The 21,763-nt window shown below is 49.5% G+C and overlaps 1 protein-coding gene across 5 annotated transcripts in view; it reads right to left on the bottom strand.

The window, feature by feature from the left end:
• Positions 1-21,763, bottom strand: part of Xpnpep1 (X-prolyl aminopeptidase 1) — a 55,963-nt gene that overhangs the window by 7,649 nt on the left and 26,551 nt on the right. For 4 of the 5 annotated variants that reach the window (XM_057778900.1, XM_057778902.1, XM_057778903.1 and 1 more), the window contains 13 exons: positions 15,603-15,666; positions 14,396-14,500; positions 13,551-13,643; positions 13,127-13,270; positions 11,406-11,501; positions 9,077-9,158; positions 6,924-7,134; positions 5,692-5,781; positions 4,724-4,774; positions 3,401-3,459; positions 3,236-3,313; positions 1,409-1,480; positions 52-112 (listed from right to left, as the gene is read on the bottom strand). In XM_057778900.1, coding sequence (XP_057634883.1) covers positions 52-112; positions 1,409-1,480; positions 3,236-3,313; positions 3,401-3,459; positions 4,724-4,774; positions 5,692-5,781; positions 6,924-7,134; positions 9,077-9,158; positions 11,406-11,501; positions 13,127-13,270; positions 13,551-13,643; positions 14,396-14,500; positions 15,603-15,666 — 1,206 coding nt within the window. Of the gene's footprint in view, positions 1-51; positions 113-1,408; positions 1,481-3,235; positions 3,314-3,400; positions 3,460-4,723; positions 4,775-5,691; positions 5,782-6,923; positions 7,135-9,076; positions 9,159-11,405; positions 11,502-13,126; positions 13,271-13,550; positions 13,644-14,395; positions 14,501-15,602; positions 15,667-15,942; positions 15,991-21,763 lie in introns of those variants that run through there. The other variant, XM_057778904.1, reaches the window with a different exon arrangement.

The raw sequence follows: 21,763 nt of genomic DNA, 5'->3' as shown, positions 1-21,763 counted from the left end.
AGCGATGTGTTTTTAGGAAGGCGGAGGCCCGGAGCTTCTCCTTCACATCACCTTCTCATAGGCCGTAGGGGTCCCAAAGTGCATGGTCCGGGTCACATCTGTGGTTCCGTCCCTTTCAAAAGTAGAAGGAAAAAGAAAGTTTTTTCAGTCAAAGCAAGCTTTTCTCAACCGTGAAACAGATGGGCACGTGGAGAAACCATACACACAGCACTGGCGGGAACAGCACAGGAAAAACCCACCTTGGAAAACCGCTTAGCCTGAAGGTTAAGCAGGCCCCATCTGAGTCACAGCCCGTCTCCTAGACATACCCCAGGAGAACCGGAAAGATGTGCCTGTACAAACACTCATATACGGGTTGTCTGCGTAATGGCTCAACAACCTTACAGGTACATAAAAAGCTGATGCTATACTTTGAGTGGGTGAATTACATCTCAATAAAATTGTTATAAAGAATAAGACAAAGTGTGAAGGCAAAATTGGCTTGCTAGAGTAGGAAGCAATTGGGCCCTGACAGACACTATTCTAGGGCATGCAGTGAGGCCCTCCATGAGACAGCCATCACCGGGTTATGACAAAGAGGGAAGAAACCAAGTACACAGAGGCTTGTAGCAAGTACTTGTAGCAAGAAAGTCAAAATCTATCTCCTGCTACTGGAAAGCAAAGGGATTATTGAACCAAGACCCTAAAACTGCCCAGAGGCATCTCTTAGCACAGAAGCTCACATTAATCACACCAAAAACATAATTTTCAGAATCTTCCCATAAAATTCAGAAAAGACAGGAATTTCTGCTATGACGAAAGGATCCCAACATGTCCCGAGACCAGTCACAGTCCCCGGAACTGGCTTGCAGCTGCGGTGGGGAAAGGCCTTTCTAAGCACACAGTGCAGTGTCTACTCTGGCTGCTCTCTCTTGGGTTTCAGCAATGAGATGAGAGCAAAGTTCAGCTTTCTTCTCGGAAAAAGAAAAAATGCTGAAGAGGATGGCTGTAAAGGTGGCCAGACAAGTTTAGAGTTGGAGGGGCAGGTCCCCTTTTCACAGTCTTACATTCAGAATTAGCCTTCCTTCCTCGGGCCCTTCCAAGGCTGCTCCAAGCAGGAGCTAGCAGGCCGCTCTCTGGAGTGGAGCAGAAAACTCCACAATCGCTCCCAAGGCTCATGTTAGTCCATGTGTTGATTTCATAATCTACCAAGTTATAGCCAAGGACTGCATAGTATAATCATCCTTCATAGAAACAGCCACAACTGGGCTTTCTCAATGAGAGGTCACAAAACAAACACGACAGAACCCATCCATCAGTGACCGGCAAGGGTGCGCTCAGCCAGAGCACAGCTTGTCCACCTCCTCAAAATCTGGCCTTGGACTGAGGAACTGAGTCTCAAGTCTGACAGCAGCCTTGGTTTACTTACTTGTATTGAGCACCCGAGTCAATGAGGTACACCTCTTCCAGGGACAGGGTCCTGTTTGTCTCAGGAACAGGCCTAATAATCAAAAAATTAGTTATTCCAAAAACATAATCACTTGGTAAATCTGAGAGGGTATGAACACTGTAAGTTACTCTTTCTTTTTCTTTCTCTCTCTCTCTCTCTTTTTTTTTTTTTTTGGTGTTTAAAGAGGAACAGAAGAAGAAACAATTGTACTTATGTCTAGAACAATAAGTGAGAGATGACTTTAAAAGAACAATCAATAGAACCCATGTGGCTGCAATCCCCAGAAGGTTGAGACAGGAGGACTATAAATTAAGACAAGCCTGAGCTACAGTGAGGCCCTACCTCAAACAACAAACAAACAGACAACATACAAAACCTGACAGAGGAAGCAATGAGTTTAAGCTTGGGTTCCAGGGATGGGAAGCAAGAGCCAAGGTCCATGAGGGGCTCACTACTCTTAGGACTCCATACCCTGCCCAGGAATCTCTTTGCTAAGAGACCCTCCCTTCTCCTGAGGGGAAAGGAACGGGTGGAGAAACTTCAACACTCTTCAAAGATCAGAAGGTTCTTTGTGAAAAGTGACCCAGACAGTACCACTGTGCTGGGAAACACCCAAAGAGAAGACAGCATTCTGGGCTCCCACTCTGCAGGCAGCACCAATCCCTCTCCAGCAATAACAAGATAAGCAGATACCAGCCCAGTCTCTAGGCAGACATCTAACAGCCTGCAATGAAGAAACACTGAAAGAGGAGCAAAGGGTTTTGAAATTTTTATTGCTCTAATCATATGGGGGAAAAATCCACCAGGAAATTCATCATTTTCAGTCAAAGTGAAATCCCTTTGGAGCTGGCGCACTTGGTGAGAGAGTGGTCGTCACATCTGTGAGGATCTCCCACACATAGCTTTCAACTCTATCCCAAGACTAACAACTCTAAAAGCAATCATTTAAAAGGGAGATGAGTCTAACCCAGCTAGAGCCCAGAGCCAGACTGAGAGCCCTTCCTTTACTGCACATGAAGACAGAGGAGAACAGGTGCCAAATGCCCTACACAGAGCAAAAGCACTGAGCTGGGTAAGCTGATGTCCACACCTAACTACATTTCCTACATCACCAGCAGGGCCCAGATCCAGAATACAGCAATGCCCCTGTCTCAAGAGTTCAGGGAGGCTCAGCTCTATAGGTCCATGGATTCTCACAGAGCATATGCTAGAGAGGAAAGGCAAAAAAAGAAAAAGAAAAAGAAAACGAGCCTGGGATGTTGACTTCAAGACCAGACTCAGGGAAAGACGGCTCTGCTCCCCAGCATCTCACGACCCACAACAGGCTGGCCCCACAGTTAGCAGTGCACTTTGGACGTTGGCTGTGGTGCTCACACAGGATAGACAAGAACATCAAGAAGCCTGCTGTTACCAGAAAAGAAGCTCAAAAATTCAGTCAAAATACAAGGGTTATAGAGACGATTTCTGAGCCTCAGAATGGAAATCTGGTTAGGTGTGGTAGCTCATCCCTGTCATCTCAAGCTGATGCAGGAGGATCACCATGAGGTGGAGGCAGCCTAGACTATGTAAAAGTTCCAGACCAGCCTGAGCTATAGGGTGAGAACCTATCTCAGAAACTGTTAACAATAGCAGCAAACAAATAAGAGGAAACCCGAAAAGGCAGAGGCTTGAGGACTCAAGAAACACGGCCTCTGGGATCTTATCTCCCCTCCTTCAGCCTCCAGACACAGCGGTGGGCACAAACTTCCCCTGCTCAGGCTGTTGTACAAAGCCAGGCCTGTGCGCCTGCCCGTCTGCATGCCTTACGCATAGTGAATGATGGCGCCGTTGGGTCCCGTACTGGAGATCGTTGGGAAGCTCAGGTCCACAAAGTCAGCCTGTTGCCTGGAGCAGACACAGAGCAGGGTCACTCAAGGCTTTCACTGTTCTCATCCAGCACACAGTCCACGGGTCTTCTCCACATATACTCACCTTCGAAATTCCTCGGCTTTGTCAGCAGCTGAGATCTCAGTTACACCACCTTTGGGAACCTACAAGAAAGCGTGCTTATGACTCATCACTGAGGGAGCCCCGTGCTTCAGTCATGGGAAGAGCGTACATTCGATGTTTGGCTTTTCCTCAATTCCCACACCCCAAAGGCCCACGCTTCAGAATATACTGTGTCTCCTCTCTAATAAGGAGGGAAATTTTGCAGGCTCTTGAGAAAGCTATCTAAAGAAGAGTTCCTAGCTAACTTCCCCCTGAACTATTTTATCACAGCATTATATCCCCAAATCTCCCAAAATGCTATACATCTAAATTTAAAATCTCAAAAGCATCCCCTACTAAGCAACTATCCTAAAGCCAGTTATCCTGGAGGAAGAAAAGGGATAAGTGCAAAGATACTATAGGTTATAACAATCAAAACCAAGAAGAATATGTAAGTAAAACAATCTGGCACTAGATGCAATGCAGGCACCACGTGGAGTTTTTAAGACAGCAAAGTACACAGACGATGCTCACACTACATGGTTCTAAGAGGAAAATAAACAAAACACAAAAATCTATCTGTATACTACAAGAAAAACAAAAAATGATTTCCAAAGAAGACTAGCTGGCAGCATGGAAGAACTCAGTAGAGTCCCTGTTGATGACGAGCTGGCCATATGGAGGAAAACGGTCACACTAGATCTCAGTAGAGTCCCTGTTGATGACGAGCTGGCCATACGGAGGAAAACGGTCACACTAGATCTCAGTAGAGTCCCTGTTGATGACGAGCTGGCCGTACGGAGGAAAACGGTCACACTAGAACTCAGTAGAGTCCTTGTTGCAGGTCTACTGGCTCCTGTCATTCACTGGAGCATGGTGCTGTTTAGCAACAGCGCAAAGAAACCAACCTTTTCTCAGCTCCATGCATGGTTGGGCAAGAAATTAATGGCAGGAGTCAATTTAATATAAAAGGTTTCATGGCTTAAAGTTCAAAATGTACACACTAAGACAGCTTACGCCCAGTATAAGTAGGTGGCCTGTAATTCAGGAAAGGCCACTTTTCCTCCCAGTGAAATTCCACTTAATTATCACTCTCTACACAAAGGAGCTCCTCTCTACAACACCACAGTGGTGGAATTCTTTCTTTTTCACAGAATTTATCAACATGTGTATGTACAAAGTTTCAGAACACAGTGCCAAGGAGAACACTAAAGCCAACTAAAGCCTTCAGCCACAAGAGCCCAAGGGAGGTAACGGTTGTTATCAAGGAGTATTGATATCTAGGAGTATTCTAGAACCACATGCTCAACAAGTACAAAAACCAACCTCTTTCTCCAGCCAGTTGAAGAGTTCACAGAGGGCAACGGCATCCTTAATCTGCGTGAATAATAGAGTCAGTGATCAGACCCAGAGCCCAGGCCTGTGGCCACCCTCCCAGGACTGCGTCCCAGAGCCAAACAATCCAGGGGCACTCAGGTTCCCAGAAGCCCTCTGCAGGAAGCCTTTCCCACTACTGGGAGAGAAAAACTGAGGCACAGTCAGGTGTGGCCCTGCCTGAGCACACGGGCAGCTCCTCTAACCAGTGAATTCCACCCTGCATGGGCCAGGAGCGATGAGCTGTGGCCAGCCTCCACCAACCTCAGATCTTGCTTCCCTGACCTGGCTTCACATAATCTGTTCCTTTCTCAATACACCACAGCCTCACTACCCACACTATCATCAAGGCCCCCTCACAGTGTGTGTGTGTGTATGCATGTGCACGCACATGTATGCATTGTGTGTTTAACATTTATAGTTTTTTTGCCTCATGTATGGCTATGCACCATGTGTGCCTAGTGCCCAGAGTCAAAAAGAGAGTGTCGGAACCCCTGGAAATGCAATTACTGACAGTTATGGAGATGGCATGTAGGAATCAATCCTAGGCCCTCCAAAAGAGCAGTCAGTGCTCTTAGCCACTGAACCATCTGTTCATCCTCCTTCCTTTGCATTTTGTATTATACTTCCTAAAAAGTTAACACATCCAATTTTATTGTTTTTGTCTTTTGAGACAGAGTCCACCGTACACCTGATATTGGTGTCAAATTCATAATCCTCCTCACAAGTAGCTAGGATTACAGGCCTGCATGGCCAACATAATAGTTTATTTCATTCTCCCACTGACTCTGGAAGACCAGAAGGACAGAGGTCCAGAGAGATTCTGAACCTGTGCCAGGCCCGGGGCCTCACAGATGAGGAGGGAGCAGGACCCTTCTGACCACCCCCATCCTATTTCCTGGACCAGTTGCTCTACTCACATGAGCCCGCCTCATGCCTTCCGACTCAGTGGAGTTCTTCACAGCTTTGGCAATGCAAATGGGTGTATAAGGCATACAGCAGCGATGATCCTAGGGCACCGGAAGATGAGAAACAGTCTGCTCAACAGCCAGAACAGCACACACTTGGAGGCAAATCATCTGAAGAGCTCACTCGGGACCCGGCAGCTGTCCTCTGGATCCTGGAGGCCTGCCACTTTGGTTGATGGCCTGAGCATGCTCAACACAGCTTGAGCTCACCCAAAATAAGTTAAATACATCAAATGGGGCATCTTCCTCCACTCCTCGCTCTTTGTGGCTGCCGGCCTGTCACAGCAGAGGATTGCTGTCTAAGCCTCGTAGCTGTGGCTGGAGCTCACCGTCCTCTCAGAGCTGGGGAAAGGAACCATGTTGTTTTGGGGGTGGAGGGGTATCTGCAAAAGGACTCCTGCTCTCCCGCTCATCACTGTGCTTACTCTCAGCTTGCACACTGTGCCCACACCACCATCCTCATGCACACCTCAGGAAACGGACGTTCAGCTCTGAGGAGGTGAGTGGCAGGACAGAGACAACGGGCACAGTAGCAGGCCTCCCTGCTGATGACAGATCTGCCAAGAGAGCCCATGGCTGAGCTTGCCCAAGCCCTCTTATCTATCAAGGGTCCAGGGCCTAACAGGAGAACGAGCAGCTGAAGGGGTGTGGGTTCCATTCCTGCTCCAGATTCTAAACAAAGTGAAACAACAGGTCCTGATGGGGCCCCAGCAGGGGCTCAGTGAAGGGCAGGGCTGCCACCACCATGTGTTGTTCTTACAACACATCCTCCACTCCCCAGCCTCTCTGGGCCTTGAATCTGTATCTAAAACATGGGGAAAGAGGTGTGTGCTGGGAAGTGTACCCCAAAATTTAGGTTCCTATGCTGCCTTCAACCTGGCCACTTACCACCTGCACACCTCACTCAGTACTTTATGTGAAAGAATTTTCACGATAGCATCGTCTGCACTACCTAGAGCTTTTCCCCAGTTACAGTAACTGCTGAGAACACAGCTATATTTAAGTAAGCCTAAGTACCAATGTGTGCCTAAGTACCTAAGATCACCTTTCATGCCACACCCTGGACGAGTTTAAAGGGCCTCACACACTCCACTCTAGGCGCCAGCTCTGGGCTTCAGCTGTGTATGACATCAGAACCACAAAAGGGCCACCATGTCGAGATGGGCCTGAGCAAGGCCACTTACCTTGGGGATGGCGTCGCTGACAGCATAGCTGGCTTTGTCACTGAGCCACACTTTCTCCCGTGGGGAGAGATCAGAACACAGGGTCCTGAGCTCACTCAGGATGGACTTGTAAGGAAGCACCTGGATTTTATATTCAGCCTCCAGGCCCACGTCAAGGAGCAGGTGATGCTTCACAGCAGGCGCATCGATGCGGTCCCCATCAATGAAGAGCCTGCCGGGGCCGGGGCGGACCACAGACAAGGGCCACACATGAGAAGGTGAACAGACACTAGGCTCTCATCTCTGTACTCAACACCAAACAGCTTCTCCTCTTTCTCCGCTGCCTCCCCAAACCCTGCTGTCCCATCTGCCTTCCTGTCCCTGTAAATGCTGTCATTATCCACCCAACTCTCTAGGCCAGCAACTGGTCCATGGCTTCGATGTCCCTTCTCTGCACTCTCCACCTGCATTAACATCCTGAGACCTCCAGCCACATCCGCATCACATCTGTACAGCTGTCTGCAGCCTTGCCCATCACCACCCAGAAATGGGCCACCACCACCTCTCAGCCTCCAAATTCCATCCTATTGTACAGCTATCCCATTTTCCGATTTAGCTTCATGACTGTGCGGTCCCTTCTCATCAGGTCACTGAGTAACTTCCTTTCCTGTGCTTCCTGCTCATCTTCTGGCCTTACTTTACACAGGGACCAGCTGAACGACTCCATGACCTCACACACTGCTCCTTGCCACAGCCTCTCAATACCACTTCCTCTGTGTGTCCCTCTTATTGTCCAATCCTCCTCACCCCAACATTCACCAAGACAGCTCACCTACCCTTCATTTTCGATTCAATATAATTTTTGCCAACCATCCCCTATTACAAGTCTAAGCTGGGTTCTTCATATGCATTTCTATCGGCTCCTAAAGGGCCAGTCCCATTTATGCGCCTGAGTCCTTCAAGAAAAGGAGAGCTCAACTTCTCAACTATAACCCAGGACCCTGCCACTCATACTAGCACCTAACACCAGCCCCTAACACAGTTTGTATCCAATAAATGGGATGCCCAAATCTGAGCAAGGTACAATGATACATGTGTAAGAATGTTTTAATGAAGCCCACTATTTTAAACAATTAAGTAAAAAAGAAAATAGGTAAGCATGGTTTGTGGTTGTTGGTTGCTATTGTTGCTGGCTGGTTAGTTGGTCGGTGGGTGGGTTTCTTGAGACAGGGTCTCACTTTGCAGCCTGGGCAGTCCTGGGAATATGTGGACGATGATGACCTCAAACTCAGGGCCTCTGCCTCCCGAGAACTGGAATTAAAGATGTGGGCCAGCATGCCTGGTCCTGCCCTAGCTGTTTTAGCTCTCACCTGACACAGCCTACCACCATCCAAGACGTGCATCTAAGCTGAGGGACTACTGTACACAAGGACTGACGGTGGGAAGTCTCTGGGGGACTGTCTTGGTTTTCAAAGGGTACAGAGGGCCCAGCCCTCTGCAGGAGGCACCACTCCCTGGGCAGTGGTCCTGGGCAGTGTAAGAAAGTCAGCTAAGCAAGAGTCTACCTCAAGCTCCTTCCTGAGTCCCTGCCCTGACTCCCCTCAATGATGGGCTGTGGCATGGAAGTGGAAGGCAGTAAGTCCTTTCCTCCCATAAGTAACTTTGGGCCAGTGCTTCAGCACAAGAGAGAAGAACTAGAACCCCATACAGTAGAAAAGCAATGCCTGGAAGCCTACAAGCAATGCTCTGAAGAGACAGACTGACAAGTCAACAGAGTGAAGCACGAGGGTTTCCGTATCCTCGCTGACCCTCAGAATAACTGGGGTAGAGAACTGCACAGCTGAGTCTACATAGCACTCTCTGCACTGCCTTCCAGAAAACCTGAGATCAAACATGGCCTGGGGAGACTGTGCAACAGGAACCTCTCAAAGAGCCTCATGCGCCTTTGTTCTGCGGCCTCACTACTCACTTCTCAGTCTCCTTCACTATAAATACTTTGTGGATTCCAAGACATTTGGAGGTTCAGAGGGAAGGCAGGATAAAAAACAAACACCTTTAAGGCAGGCCAGGGCGAAGGGGAGCTCCAGAGAAAGGAATCGCACTGCCATAACAGTGGGGTGACGAACAGAAGGCGGAGTCTGGGGAGAAAGGTCAGGTGGGAGTCAGACACTTACATGATGGTCTCTAGTCCTACAATCGCATAGGAGAAAAAGACAGGATTGTGCTCCACGTCTGACCCTCGGAGATTGAACAGCCCTAAAAAGGAAAGCATTTTCTTAAGAATGGTTTTGGTCAGCTGTCTGGCTCCCAGGTCAAGCTTAGCAGGTAGCTTTTGGGGAAGGGAAGAGTTTCTGCTTAGAATTCGGCTACTATCAAAGGATCCCACATCTCTCAACAAGACTGGGCTGCAACTGCTGGAGTCTGCCACCTGATGGCACCAGAACTGTTCTCTAGTTGGCTACATTGCAAGACAGAGGAGGAAGTAGGATCAAAAAACATGAGCAGTGTTCCCCCAAAGCACCAAAATAGCTAACCTAGTTGTTGGGACCTGCCAAGCTCAGCTCTGCTGCATACAAACTCTGACAACTCCCCCCTCCCAAAATAAAACCAGGATACAAGCATTCTCTTTATTCCAAGACAAATGACCTAGAACAGAAAACTGAAATGGGAGGGAAGGGGGGCTCCACTGAGCAGAGGACCCGAGGGATGTAGAGCTTCTCATTAGAGGCAGAGGAAAAGCAGTGAGTGAGTCACAAGCCTGTAGCTTAGCTACAGCGAGCCGTTCCCAGGCTGGGTGGAGGACATGCCTTGAGCCAGGGGCCAGAGTCTGATGAGGTCACAGCACATTTGAGAAGCCTGATAGACAAGTACACAGTACAGCTCTGGTCCTGGCTACCAGCTCTAATGCTTGCTCTCGGGAACAAAATGTTGCTACCTCCATTTTAAAATAATCATTTCTCAGCCAGGCGATGGTGGTGCACGCCTTTAATCCCAGCACTTGGGAGGCAGAGGCAGGTGGATCTCTGTGAGTTCGAGGCCAGTCTAATCTACAAGAGCTAGTTCCAGAAAAGGCTCCAAAGCTACAGAGAAACCCTTTCTCAAAAAAAATAAATAAATAAATAAAAATAAAAAATAAAAAAATCATTTCTCAAAGCAAAGTAGAAAGGCAGCCTATTTATCTCTCATACTGACTCCTTTTTGTTTTTTTCGTTTTTGGAGACAAGGTCTCACTGTACAGCCCTGGCTGACGTGGAACTTGCTATGTAGACCAGGCTGGCCTCAATCTCACAGAGGTTCACTTGCCTCTACTCCCAAGTGCAACACCAAACTGGGCTTACCAGCTCCTTTTTAAATGAAGGTACTTGGAGCTGCTGAGCTGTGACAGGGTGGATGGGTCGAAAGTCCTCCCACACATCACCCTTAAACTCACAAGACTACCCCTAAAAAGTAACCAGAAATACAAAACGAAATGATCAAAAACTAAGACGTAACGTATGAGCCACGATCGTGATGGAAGGATCGTAATAAATTACAGAGAAACTGGAAATAGCCCAAAGGCCCTCCATATGGAAACTGTTAGGCAGACTGTCGTATAACCATTTGATGGAATTTTTAAAGCTTAAATTACGATTATATTTGTTCCTAGCATACTGACACATTTAGAACACCAGGCTGAATGACAGACACACAGAAACATCAACAATGGTTGTCACTGGTAACAGGATCACGAGTGATTTTGGCTTTCTTCTACCCTCTGTAGTTTGCAGGTTTCCATAATGGGAAGTGTTTTTCTTAAACTGAAGGGGAGAAACCGTGTGTGTGTGTGTGTGTGTGTGTGTGTGTGTGTGTGTGTGTGTGTGTGTTTCCTCTGGTGCTGGATTAATTAGAGACAGCAATCACTGACATCTAACAAAGTCTGACAGAGTGAAGAGGCAGGGCATATGGAGTGGGCTTTCTTCCTCCAGTGGGAAGACACAGCACAGGGGCCTCTTCCGAGCTTCCCTGAATCAAATCCAGTCAAAATGAGACAGGAGGGAGCATTTCCGTCAGTTTCCTTCAGATTCTGAACAATTACCGGGACAGGAGAGGGGGAAGCTCTGAAGATTAAGGGAAAGGGCCTTGAGAAGAATTTTCAGTTCTTGAGGTTTCTGAGGTAAAAACTTTACTAGAAGTTTCTTTCTCTGAATACATTAGGAAACTACCTAAGCATAAAGAAAGAACGACACAGGAAACGTTCAGAAGAAATTCTTCCTCAGAGACGGGCCAGAGGTAGACACACACCTGGATTCACCACAGCCCCTGGCTGTGGACTGCTGGTTGTGGCGTCTGTGATCCCCTGCCCACCTCACGGTGATGCATTCTCCACTGGCTAACTGGCATCTGCTCTCTCGTTTGGAGACACGGTCTGTTACAAATTCCCTCACCATTCAGAAAGCACACAGATTCCCAGAGGCCCAGGGACGAGATCAGGTAACTCCCAAGCACCGAAACCAGAGAACTCACATGCAATCTCATCTAGGGCAGTGACCACAAACCACACGATGTTCCTCTCGGCCATTTTCAACCGAAGGTCTGCAACCTTCTCCTTCCAGGAGATGCCTGCAAGAGACAAATACGCTGTGGCTCCAGCTGGGATCCCTTGAAGACGGAGGCCGCAGAGAGGGCCTGTGCCAGACACTTAGGCAAGTACCATTTCTTACAGCGAGCATGTGACCTGCACAGCAGGCAGCCGAGACTGAATCCACAGAAGAGAAATAAATGCCTCTGCAAAGCGCCTTGCCTATCGTGAGCCCTGACCACCTCCCTGGTACAATGTGTGTCCCACGGCGTCTGTGAAGCACCTACACTTGCCAAGCAAAGGTGGGGGTCCTGCTGCTCAATGCAGTTATGGCTCTGAAAAGACCCAGGCCTTACTCGCTTTGGACTTAGGAGCTACAAGGTGATGCATGCAGGCAGATCAACAATTAAGTGCTCAACCATTTCAGTGCTGGTCTACTGAGTTATAGGAATACAAATCTCTCCGGCACAGAGATCTTGCCTGTGAAACTCACATTTCTTCAGCCCTGAGATTTGGTGCTATGACCAAAGAGCCTCCTGCAACCTAACTCACTGTGGATATTACTTCCAAATCATACTGGCCCAGTTAGGCACAGCCAAGGCCTTCCTGTTTCCCCCAGAATGCAATGTGGCACCAGAGGAAGTCAGCTCACCATGGTAGCATCTGTAACTTGGCTCCTCACTAGCTCCCCATGAAGAGTATGGACACACCTGTATGGTACCTAGCAATGTCCTGCCCATAGCAGGCATGCAATTGTTTGCAAAACAGAAACTTTGGCAGCATATCTGAGATCTCTTCTCCTATGGTAATAGGTCAGAGGCTCTGTTTCAGTTAATAAACAATTTTAACTGTGCTGATGGAAAATATTAAGCTGACTGTGGGTCACTCACTGTACCCATCCCTCCCCGATAAACCACTCCCAATGAGGGTGTCCCGCAGGAAAGCAAGCCTGGGGCTGCCCAGAACCAACGGCTGCTTTGAAGATTAGCCCAGGAATGCTGTTTAAAACTTGGCCCGGTATCTGAGCAGTGATACTTTCTTCCCAGGACCCCTCTGGCAATCTGCCTACATTCCAGATGTCCCCCGTCCACCTCCCTGTTTCTACTGCAGGGCTCCCTCCCCTGCAGCCCCACATCCAGCCTTCTCCCTCTGTCCTTCATGTCCCCACCAATTCACACTCCCTTCTCCTAAACAGGTTCACAGACTACACGGCTCCCCACTGCCGCGGGGAAACAAGCACATCTAAGTTTCACAGCATAGGTACAGACAGTGAGGCCACAAGGCCACCCTGCAAATGCCAGCACGCAGGAAAAGTAGCTGGCGTCACTAGATGCTGCTCCTGGTACCTGACCCAGAAGAGTGGCAGTGGGCAGCCATGGAAAAGCTTCAGTCACCTCCCGGGTCCTACAAAGACGCCCAGAGGAGCACTGCAAAGACAGGCTAACCAGACAAGCAGGTGCGCATGCGGCACGCAGCAAAGCCCCAGCCTGGTCAATGGCCCTGTCCACCGGGTGAGGCACAATCCTGTGCTCATGCTAAAGGCCTGTGCGAGAGACATGACTACATACATGTGGCCTACCAACTCCATGATGACAGGGTCTTAATATGACCTTTGACAAGATGGGTTGGCAAGCCAGCATCTCAGGGTCACAGTTATAGCTCTGACCTGTATAATCCAGGCCCAGTGTGAGCAGGGGCTTGCAAGGGCGTTCTGGCCGATCTGTCCAGATTTTGTCCACAAGGTTCTCCTTCACAGGTACGAGGTGGTGACCAGCACTTCGAAGTACCTTGGCCATCTTCTTCCAGTAATCTGAAGAAAAACACACAGCCAGCCATGAAACAAGCACCTGTCTCTTCTAAGGCAAACAGCAGGGCCTTGGCCAGGCCCTTCTGAAAGACATTCCTGAGTGTCAGGCACGCAAAATGAAGAACTTTGCCACCACGGTCTCCCCTGCCTCTGTCCCAGAAACATCTTCCAGCTGAGTCTTGATTGTAACATCAAGTCATATACAGCCCCAAATGCCCCAGATCCAATGCAAAAAGGAGGACACAGGGAAGTCTAGAAAGCTGGAAGGAACCAGGTCACTCACCTGTGGGAATGATGAGCGGGTCTACACCAACCCTGGATCCTTCTGGAAGCACACTCACCAGCCAGTCCTCCTGCGTTGGTGTGTCCTTCAAACCTAGGAGGACAGAACTGCTAAGTGCCTCTCTTCACCTACAAGGCCAAGACCCAAGACCAAAGCCCCTGCCCACAGCCAGCCTCTGATGAAAGGACCGAGCCTAAGTTTTGGCCACAAAGAAATCTTTCTGAGGGAAGATCCCAAGAGGGATGGGCACACAGGAGCACGCTGCAGCCCTGGAACTCCCAAGCACAACAGTGGACAGTCTCTCACTTCTACACACTGTGATAAGGAACTAAACCATTCCAGAAAGAAAGAATTATTTCAATAAGCCAGTGTTTCTGCAATCAAACTATATCTTTGGGATACAGTTTTTTGAGCGCCCAGGAAGGATAAGGAACCCTCCGTGCCATGCAGCGGACATAGTACCACTTTAACAGGCAGACAGAATTCGCTCTTCTGCTGCTCTGACCCCTCAGTGCTACCAGACCTTACAGCCGTAGCTCAGGGAACCCAACGTCAGTTTGCTGTCAGCAAAATGAGCCTGGGGTCCATCAAAAGTGAGCATGCACTAGTGTGCACACAGAGGCACACGCACACAGAGGCACACGCACAGAGGCACACGCTCAAAGAGGCACATGCACAGAGGCACACTCACACAGAGGCACACCACTTTTTGGTTTTCTTGGCTTTTCAAAGGATGGGAAATGTCAGAAAAAAACATTAAGATCCTAGATGCCGGAAGCACTCCACCCCTGCCCAGACCGAGCCAATCACAAAAGGCAGGTTAGTCAGTCTAGGCTTCTACCCACCCATCTTCATGAGAGTCCAGTTGTTGTCCATCTGCTTGGCCGCTTGGAGAAAGTAGCGCCCATCGGTCCACATGGCCGCATGCTCTTCTGTGATAATGGCTGTGCCTAGAGGAAAGCAGCGAGAAAAGACCAGCTCTGACCACCGCTGAGAATCTGTACAGAACATGGTGGTAGGCAGCCAGGAAAGCGAAGAACACCTGCTCTCACTGGGGCAGAGGGGTCCTAGACCCCAAGGCAACATCCGGGCAAGATAATGATGCCATGGCAAATGCGGGTCAGGCTCTGTGGGGAGCAGTCGTGAGGCCGGGACTACCAGAATGCTGGTCTCTGCACACGTGTGGCCTGAGTCAAGGCTGGAACAGAGGACCATGCAGCCAATCTCATAACCAACAAGACTGGGTGGGAAAGGTTCTGCTCCAATGGAAACCCTCAGAGAGCTGCTGCACTTCCCCAGAAGCAGCAACCCAGACCGTACATGTCCACGGTGACTCAGCAGGCAGCAGCAGAAAGTCCATGCCTCCCACCTCTTCACCCTCAGTTCCCACAGACCTGGCAGCCCTGGGAGCTTTCAGCAGAGGTGATAGCCAAAACCAACCCAGATGTGCCAACCAACACAAGCACTTAAGCCAAAGGAAGCAGAGGTGAACCACAAGTTGAGAGGGGCTCCCATCTCATCTAGTTTGCTTAAGGGATAGAAGCCCAAAGGGGAAATCACCCAAAAAGTCAAGAGTGAAACAGCTTTGGGAAAGTTAAGACCTAACAGCAAGGGAGCTCGACATTATCCACTGTGATCTAACGCCACTGAACACGGAGACTCAGCAGTGGAGGACTTACTCAAAGAACTTCACAGGGCCAGAAGCTAGAAGCTCGCGGTTCATGTTTGGGGCACTACCTAGGCAGCCATGCTCAGTTTTATTAATACTCTTTTCTGTGTGTATTGTCAGAAGCAGTACTCCTTATAGTAGAAGGTTGTTTTGCTTTGTTTGAAAAAGCAAAGACATAGAAAAGAACAGTCAGTCACTAAAAGCTGACACTGACGAGCCAGGGAATTTGGGACCTACGCCATCCTGCACAGGCTCGGCTGGGGAATGTCCAATTTGTATCTTATTTTGGTTCTACAGCATAGGCTGAAACACAATTCAGTTACTTTGGGAGGGGAACAAAAGCAAAAAAAGACAAAGTAAAAACAGAAAATTCAGGGACTTACCTGCAGAGCCATCAAATCCAGAGACAAAAGCCCTCCGGCAGTCACAGGGCGCAATGTACTCACTCTGGAAAACAGAAAGGTGAGAGTTGAACCTTGGCTGTTCATGCCGTGTGCTAAAGCTTGTGGGTGTCACAAAGTGGGAGGGTTCTCGGTACTGCCACTCATAGAGCCAAAGGCACACATAGAAACCCAAACCAAACATCTTTTCAAAACTAGCCAGGCATGGTGGCACAATACTTGTAATGCCAACACCGATGCAAAAGGATCTCAAGTTTGATGCCAGCCTGGGTTACACAGCAAACTCCTGTCTCAAAAACCAAAACAACAAAAGTTAACGTACACACTGTGAGAGACGGACTGAAGGCTACAAAGCTGTAGCCTTTGGCTGCACAGCACCCTTTGAGAAACAAAGCAAGTACAGAGAACTGGCTCAAAACTGCTTCCCTCAATAAGATCTTACAAACGCTGATTGCTTTCTCCCTCCCTTGCCTCTGACATTTGGACATCTGTTATTTTTCTGGAAAGTGGAGCTGTATTTCTGTTTTAATAAGTCCCTCCGCGGTGGTGTCAGTCTCCCACACAGGCCCACCCCTTCCTGTCAGGCAATCAGAGGAAGCACTTCCTCTGATCCAAGGGGCTCCAGCAAAACCAGGCCCCTCTGCTGAAAATCCCCTGCCTCTGTGAGGAAAGGGGGTGGAAGGTACCGGGGGTGTGAGAAACCACCATGTGGCAGCCAGAGAAGCAGTGTTCATGTAACTGGCAGAAAGTAAATAGCAGAGGCAGGATTTGAACCTGGGCAGTCAGCCCCAGAACCTCAACTTTGAAGCTTATGCTAGGCTACCTTCTACCACACAGTATCTCTCATCCTCAGGACTCTCTAGGAACAGATCAAAGACAAGCAAGAAAACAGAGCGTGATGGCTGATACTGTCACCTGATAGGCTCTAGAACTACCTAGGGGACAAACCCTGGGCTTGTGTGTGAGGGAGGACTAAGATTAGGCTAATTACGGTAGACTGACCCACCCACCCTAACTGTGGGCAGCACCATTCCATAGGCTGGAGTCCCAGGCTGAATAGAAAGGGGCAAGTGTGCTCAACATCCACATTCATCTCTCTCTGCCTCCAGCTGCGGATGCAATGTAAGCAGCTGCCTCATGCTCCAATGGCCATACCTTTCCTGCCATGAAGGAGTGTATTCTCAAGTCCTTCCTTAAGCAGCTGTATCTCTCTATGAACCGTGTCCCTATGGCCACACCTTTCCTGCCATGAAGGAGTGTATCAAGCCCTTCCTTCCGTAAGTAGCTTTTGTCAGGTATTTTTTGCAGCAAGACAACTAACTAATATACTAAGGTTGAAAAAGACAATCTGTCAGAAGCTTGCCCTCTGTCCAGCTGGTAGTGAGTAGACCAGGACCCAAGGTCAGTTCCGCTTGTGTCCAGAACTGAGTCTCCTTCCACCATCAGCTGATTTTTCCCATGCTGAAGGACTTAGCATGGTAAACAATGTTGAGCATGCTAGCACACGCTTGCAATGTCAGCACTGAAGAGGCTGAGACAGGAGAATTATGAGTCAAGAAACAGTCAGGCTTACAGGAATGACAGACCCCAGAGGGAGGGAAGGACCTTAGGGTAGAGAACGGGGCCTCTAGCCAGAGCCCAGAGTCTTTGGGGACAGTCAGGACAACTTCAGAGAAAATACCCTGTTCCTCTCCTGCTGTCTGCCCTCTCACCAAAGCTGCTGTCACCATTATCTGGAACTCAGGGAGCTGCTCAAGGGACCTGCTGTGAGATGGGAAGCAGGAGCCACAGACCACACCCGGCCCAGCCAAGTCCGAGCTCTGTGTCTCACCCAACTCCTCATCTCTAAAGTGTGTCATCCCCTATCAAACTCAAAAGAGCACACACAGCCGACAAAGCATAAAGACCATCACTAGACCTGCAGAGACAGAAGACATGGCCACCAGTGGTTTAGGGATGGCAGAATCCTTATTAATTAACCCAGGGACTGCGGGGTAAAAGGCTGTTAGAAGAGAGGCATGGGAGCACCAGGCCTAGTGACCCAGGCCTCCATCAGATGCTCAGGAAGTCGAGGCAGGAAGATCTTATGTTCAAGGCCTGCCTGGACTACAGAGCAAGCAAGTCCAAGGATAGCAGTGGCATCTTAATTTTAAAATAAAAAATAATTTTAAAAAAGCCTGTAAAAAAGTTACGGAGAAAGTGGCACCGGAGAGGACAAAAACAACGTCTTTCCTAGGCCCACTGGAAAGAACGGACAGAATACCGGGTTAGCCTCAGCAGCCCCTGGATCCCACGCATGTGCACAGAAGAGACTGCTAGCCCATCTTAGGAAGCATCTGAGGAACCAAGGCAACAATGCTGACAAGTAACTCATCCTCTCAGCAAGGATGCTCTTCGCTGACATCACAGGTCCCTGGATGGAGCCCTCCAGCCCTGACAATGCTGACTCTAGATCTCCCTCAGAGACATAGGGATCCAATGTGACCCCATTAACTCTGTGGGCAAGCCTGGGGGTGAGGGAGTGCGCAGGAGACCACAGGTCCCCTCCAGTCCCCACCAGAAAGGTGGCGGGCAGATTTCTCCAGCAGATGTCTCGTCTGGGACCCAGACAAGGCCTGGGGCAAGAACCAGACATGACCTAAGTGGTCAACAAGCCAGGAGGACACGGCTAGCGGGGCTGGCAGCAGCATTACCTCACAATGAAGGCTTAGGAGGCCAGAGAGCAGAGTCCTGGCGTGTGCTCTTCCCCGTCATGAAGCTGGCAGAGCCCAGGCACATTCTTCCCAGAACAGGCTAAGGAAAAGATGCACAGAAGCAGACACAGCAGCTGGCTTTTCCTCCGCAATTTCCCACTGCTCTGCATTTCTCATAACAGGACTCAGGCCGAAGCCTCATCATGTCCACCTGACCACTGCCCCGAAACCCACACTTCAAACACTCTGAGTGTTTCTAATACATGTACATTTTTAATATTAACACACCTTATTACCACTCTCCTTCAAATTCTCTAATGGCTGCCTGCCGTGTTTAGGATCAAATGCAAATCCTAGTCCAGTCCCCAAGTTACCACCTGACCAAGCCCTGCTGTCCCCTGGGCTCCCTAACCAACCCAGCCAATGCCTTCTCATCAGTGCATTTGGGCTGAATGTCATCTCCACAGCGAGACTGCCCAAACTACCAAACAACACAGCCACATGGTCACTCTGAACGCTCTGCACAGAGCAGCTTCTTCTCAGGGAAACTCTAGACTTATGCTGCACTGGTCCTTTGTGCCTCCCCTAGACTGTCCCTCAAGATCAGAGTGCTCACAGCTGTCCCTGTGCACAGAACAGGTACCATGCAGTGGGTCCCCAACCAACAGTGCACAATGAACAGAGGAGCTTTCTCCCTCTGCCCGGGGAACCTTAACCAGCTCTACAAAAAGGAGGACGAGACCGTAAGCCAGGAAACAAAGGTCACCAGAGGAGCTAAAAACCAAGGAAGAGGGTCCTCCTGAAGCCTCCAGAAGTAACACAGCCCTGCAGTTCACTGGAGACCTGGAGCCCTCCGGAGTGCTGAGGGAACGCATCTGTGCTTTTGATGTGTCCTAGCAGGGGCAGGAAACAGGAAGAGGGTTGGAGGGACTTCTCACAGCTGAGGCTTCCAACACACGTGCTTACAGCACCGCCAGCAGGCAGGCAGGATGGGTATCTTCTACACGGAGCAGCTGCTCACTCACGTTGCCACCACGCTGGGCTGCGGGCCACATGATGCCCGCCTTCAGTATTCAGGAAAGCTAGAACCGTGAGTGTTCATGAGAACCCCCCAATTCCTAGCCAACAACATAAACAAAGCACACCTACAAACCACAGACAGAACCTTAGTCATCTCTCAAAACCCAGCTCCAGAAGCCTCTGACACAGTGCTTCCTTCCCGACTCCAGCTTGCAGCGGTCTCCCACATCTGTGGGTCTTGAATGATGGTGACAGAGAACACTGGCTGAGGATTTGGCTCAATCTCTATTTGTTGCCAATGACAGTATTAATTTCCTCCAAATACCACAGCAGGTCCAGAAGGAACCACCTCCCCCGGCTACAGAAGGAAAAACCGAACTGAAGCTCACAGAAGCCAATTACTCCCCTCCACCCGAGGAATCGCCATTACAAACAGGGGAGGAAAGATTTGAACTCCAGCCTGACTCAAAAGCCCTCTCCAATTCTGAACTACGTATAATATGTACAGTACAAATGGTTTATAAACTCAGAAGAAACAAGGACTACAGATATGCCCCAGAGACCTCCACCTTCAATAACAACACAATCGACAACTCAAGCCTTTGACCAAGCCTGGAACTCAGTTTACTAGCTGGGTAAGCCTGGAGCTCCACTTGCTCACCTGTGAAATGGGGAGAACGTGATGCCCACACTACAGGGTTGGCTAAGCATGAGCTGGTGCTCAGCACTAATAAGGTGCGGCATTGGCTTCTCTGCATCAGCACCAATGACGCGGGGAACTTCATCAGGCCTCCAGATGCCGCAGGAGACATGAGCTACAGACACACAGGACACACCAAATATGCAGGGCACAGTTTGCTTGGGTCTGCCTTCAACCCCATCAGGCCGCACCAGAAAGATGAACCTGAGCCACCACCGGCAGGTGAAGAGGAGGGGGAGGGCAATCCAAGGGGAAACTAGAGAAAGAAGGGCTGGGGCTACCAACCCACAGGCCTGACAACAGAGGCGGCAGCAGAGAATTCTGGGAGCAGTCTGAAGACATCACCCTGAAAGGCTCGGGCCCGACCCTGTAAGCTCTGAAGAAACACTAAGGCTGAGAACAGGGTCATAACTAGTGCTGATTTTAAGAAGAGCTGTCACATGGCCACAGTCGCATAGACCAGGGCAAGGATAACTAATGCCCGAATGCCAAGACATCAAGATTAAAGTTACTGGAGCCCACGTTGAAGCATCTCCCCCAGGCCCACCCTGCAGGCCTATAAGCATCATATCTGGAACATGCCTCGGACAACATGAAATTCTCAAGAGAAGTGAAACTGAGTGTCTGGCTGTCTATACACAGAAAACACCACGCGTTGTTGAGCACAGAGACATAAGCTCCCTACACCCAAACACTGAAGTATTCAATGCCCTGCCGTTGGCCTTCTCTCCTAAATGGAACAGAGTGAACGTGAGGAAGACGTAGAGCTGCCCAGAGACTAGCACTCCAGCCGCAGTGTAGATGGGTTCTAGAACTTCATCTCCCAGGTGCCCCTGCTACTGTCACATGACAGGAAGGGATAGCTGGGTCAAGAGCTCTCTCCACACTCTTCCTCCCTCTGCTGGCTAGAAAGGGGGCACCACAGAAGAAGGAGCCCAGTCAAGTCCCTCATCAACCAGGAACTCTATACTACAGAAGGGAGTCACACCAGGCCCCTGAAGCTACACGATGCACTAACCACCACAGGCATGGGCTCAAATAAACTAGTGGGGAAAATCACTACTCTGTCCCAGGATTAAATTTAAGAAACAGAACAAAACAGGAGGCTGATTTCAGGAGGGATGGAAAAAATACAGTTTAGGAAAATCTGATTCATGTCTTCCAGGAGAACCACACACGGCCAAACACTCACATTAGCAGATTCGTCCTGACAAAACGTGGCCTTCTGACCACGCCACACCAAAAAGCAGAACTCAGGACCTTTCAGACGAAAAGGATGAGGAATTAGGATTTCTGAAAGAAAGCCCTGGCCCCATTCAGAGACTGTCCTGGCTTGAAGCAGGAGATGCCCCGGAATCCCAATGTCTGCCTGAGACAGTGCATGAAAGCATCCAGATCACCACTGTTCTCCTGGGCCTTGTTCCAGGATTACAGAGAACCCCTAAGTCGACAGAGGACAGAGAGAGGCCAACCACCTTAGTGCCAAATCCTTGCACAATCACTGGTGTTATCTATTTCATATCTGACAGGGGAAGTACACAAAGGACAGAATTCAAGATGGCCCTGCAGAGTTCTAAGGCCCTCCCGTCTCCACCCTAGAAGGAATTCCATCAACCTTGAGTCAGCCTGAAGTGAAACAGTCAGGATCAAGAGCCACAGAGAACAAAGGCTCTATTGCTGAGGAGGCCGCTGAACAAGCCACAGTCCTCCCTCCCTGTCCTCAAAGTCCT

Source organism: Chionomys nivalis, chromosome 8 (genome assembly GCF_950005125.1).
Source record: "Chionomys nivalis chromosome 8, mChiNiv1.1, whole genome shotgun sequence".
Taxonomy (NCBI): Eukaryota; Metazoa; Chordata; class Mammalia; order Rodentia; family Cricetidae; genus Chionomys; species Chionomys nivalis.
This window is presented reverse-complemented; position numbering and strand designations above follow the sequence as displayed.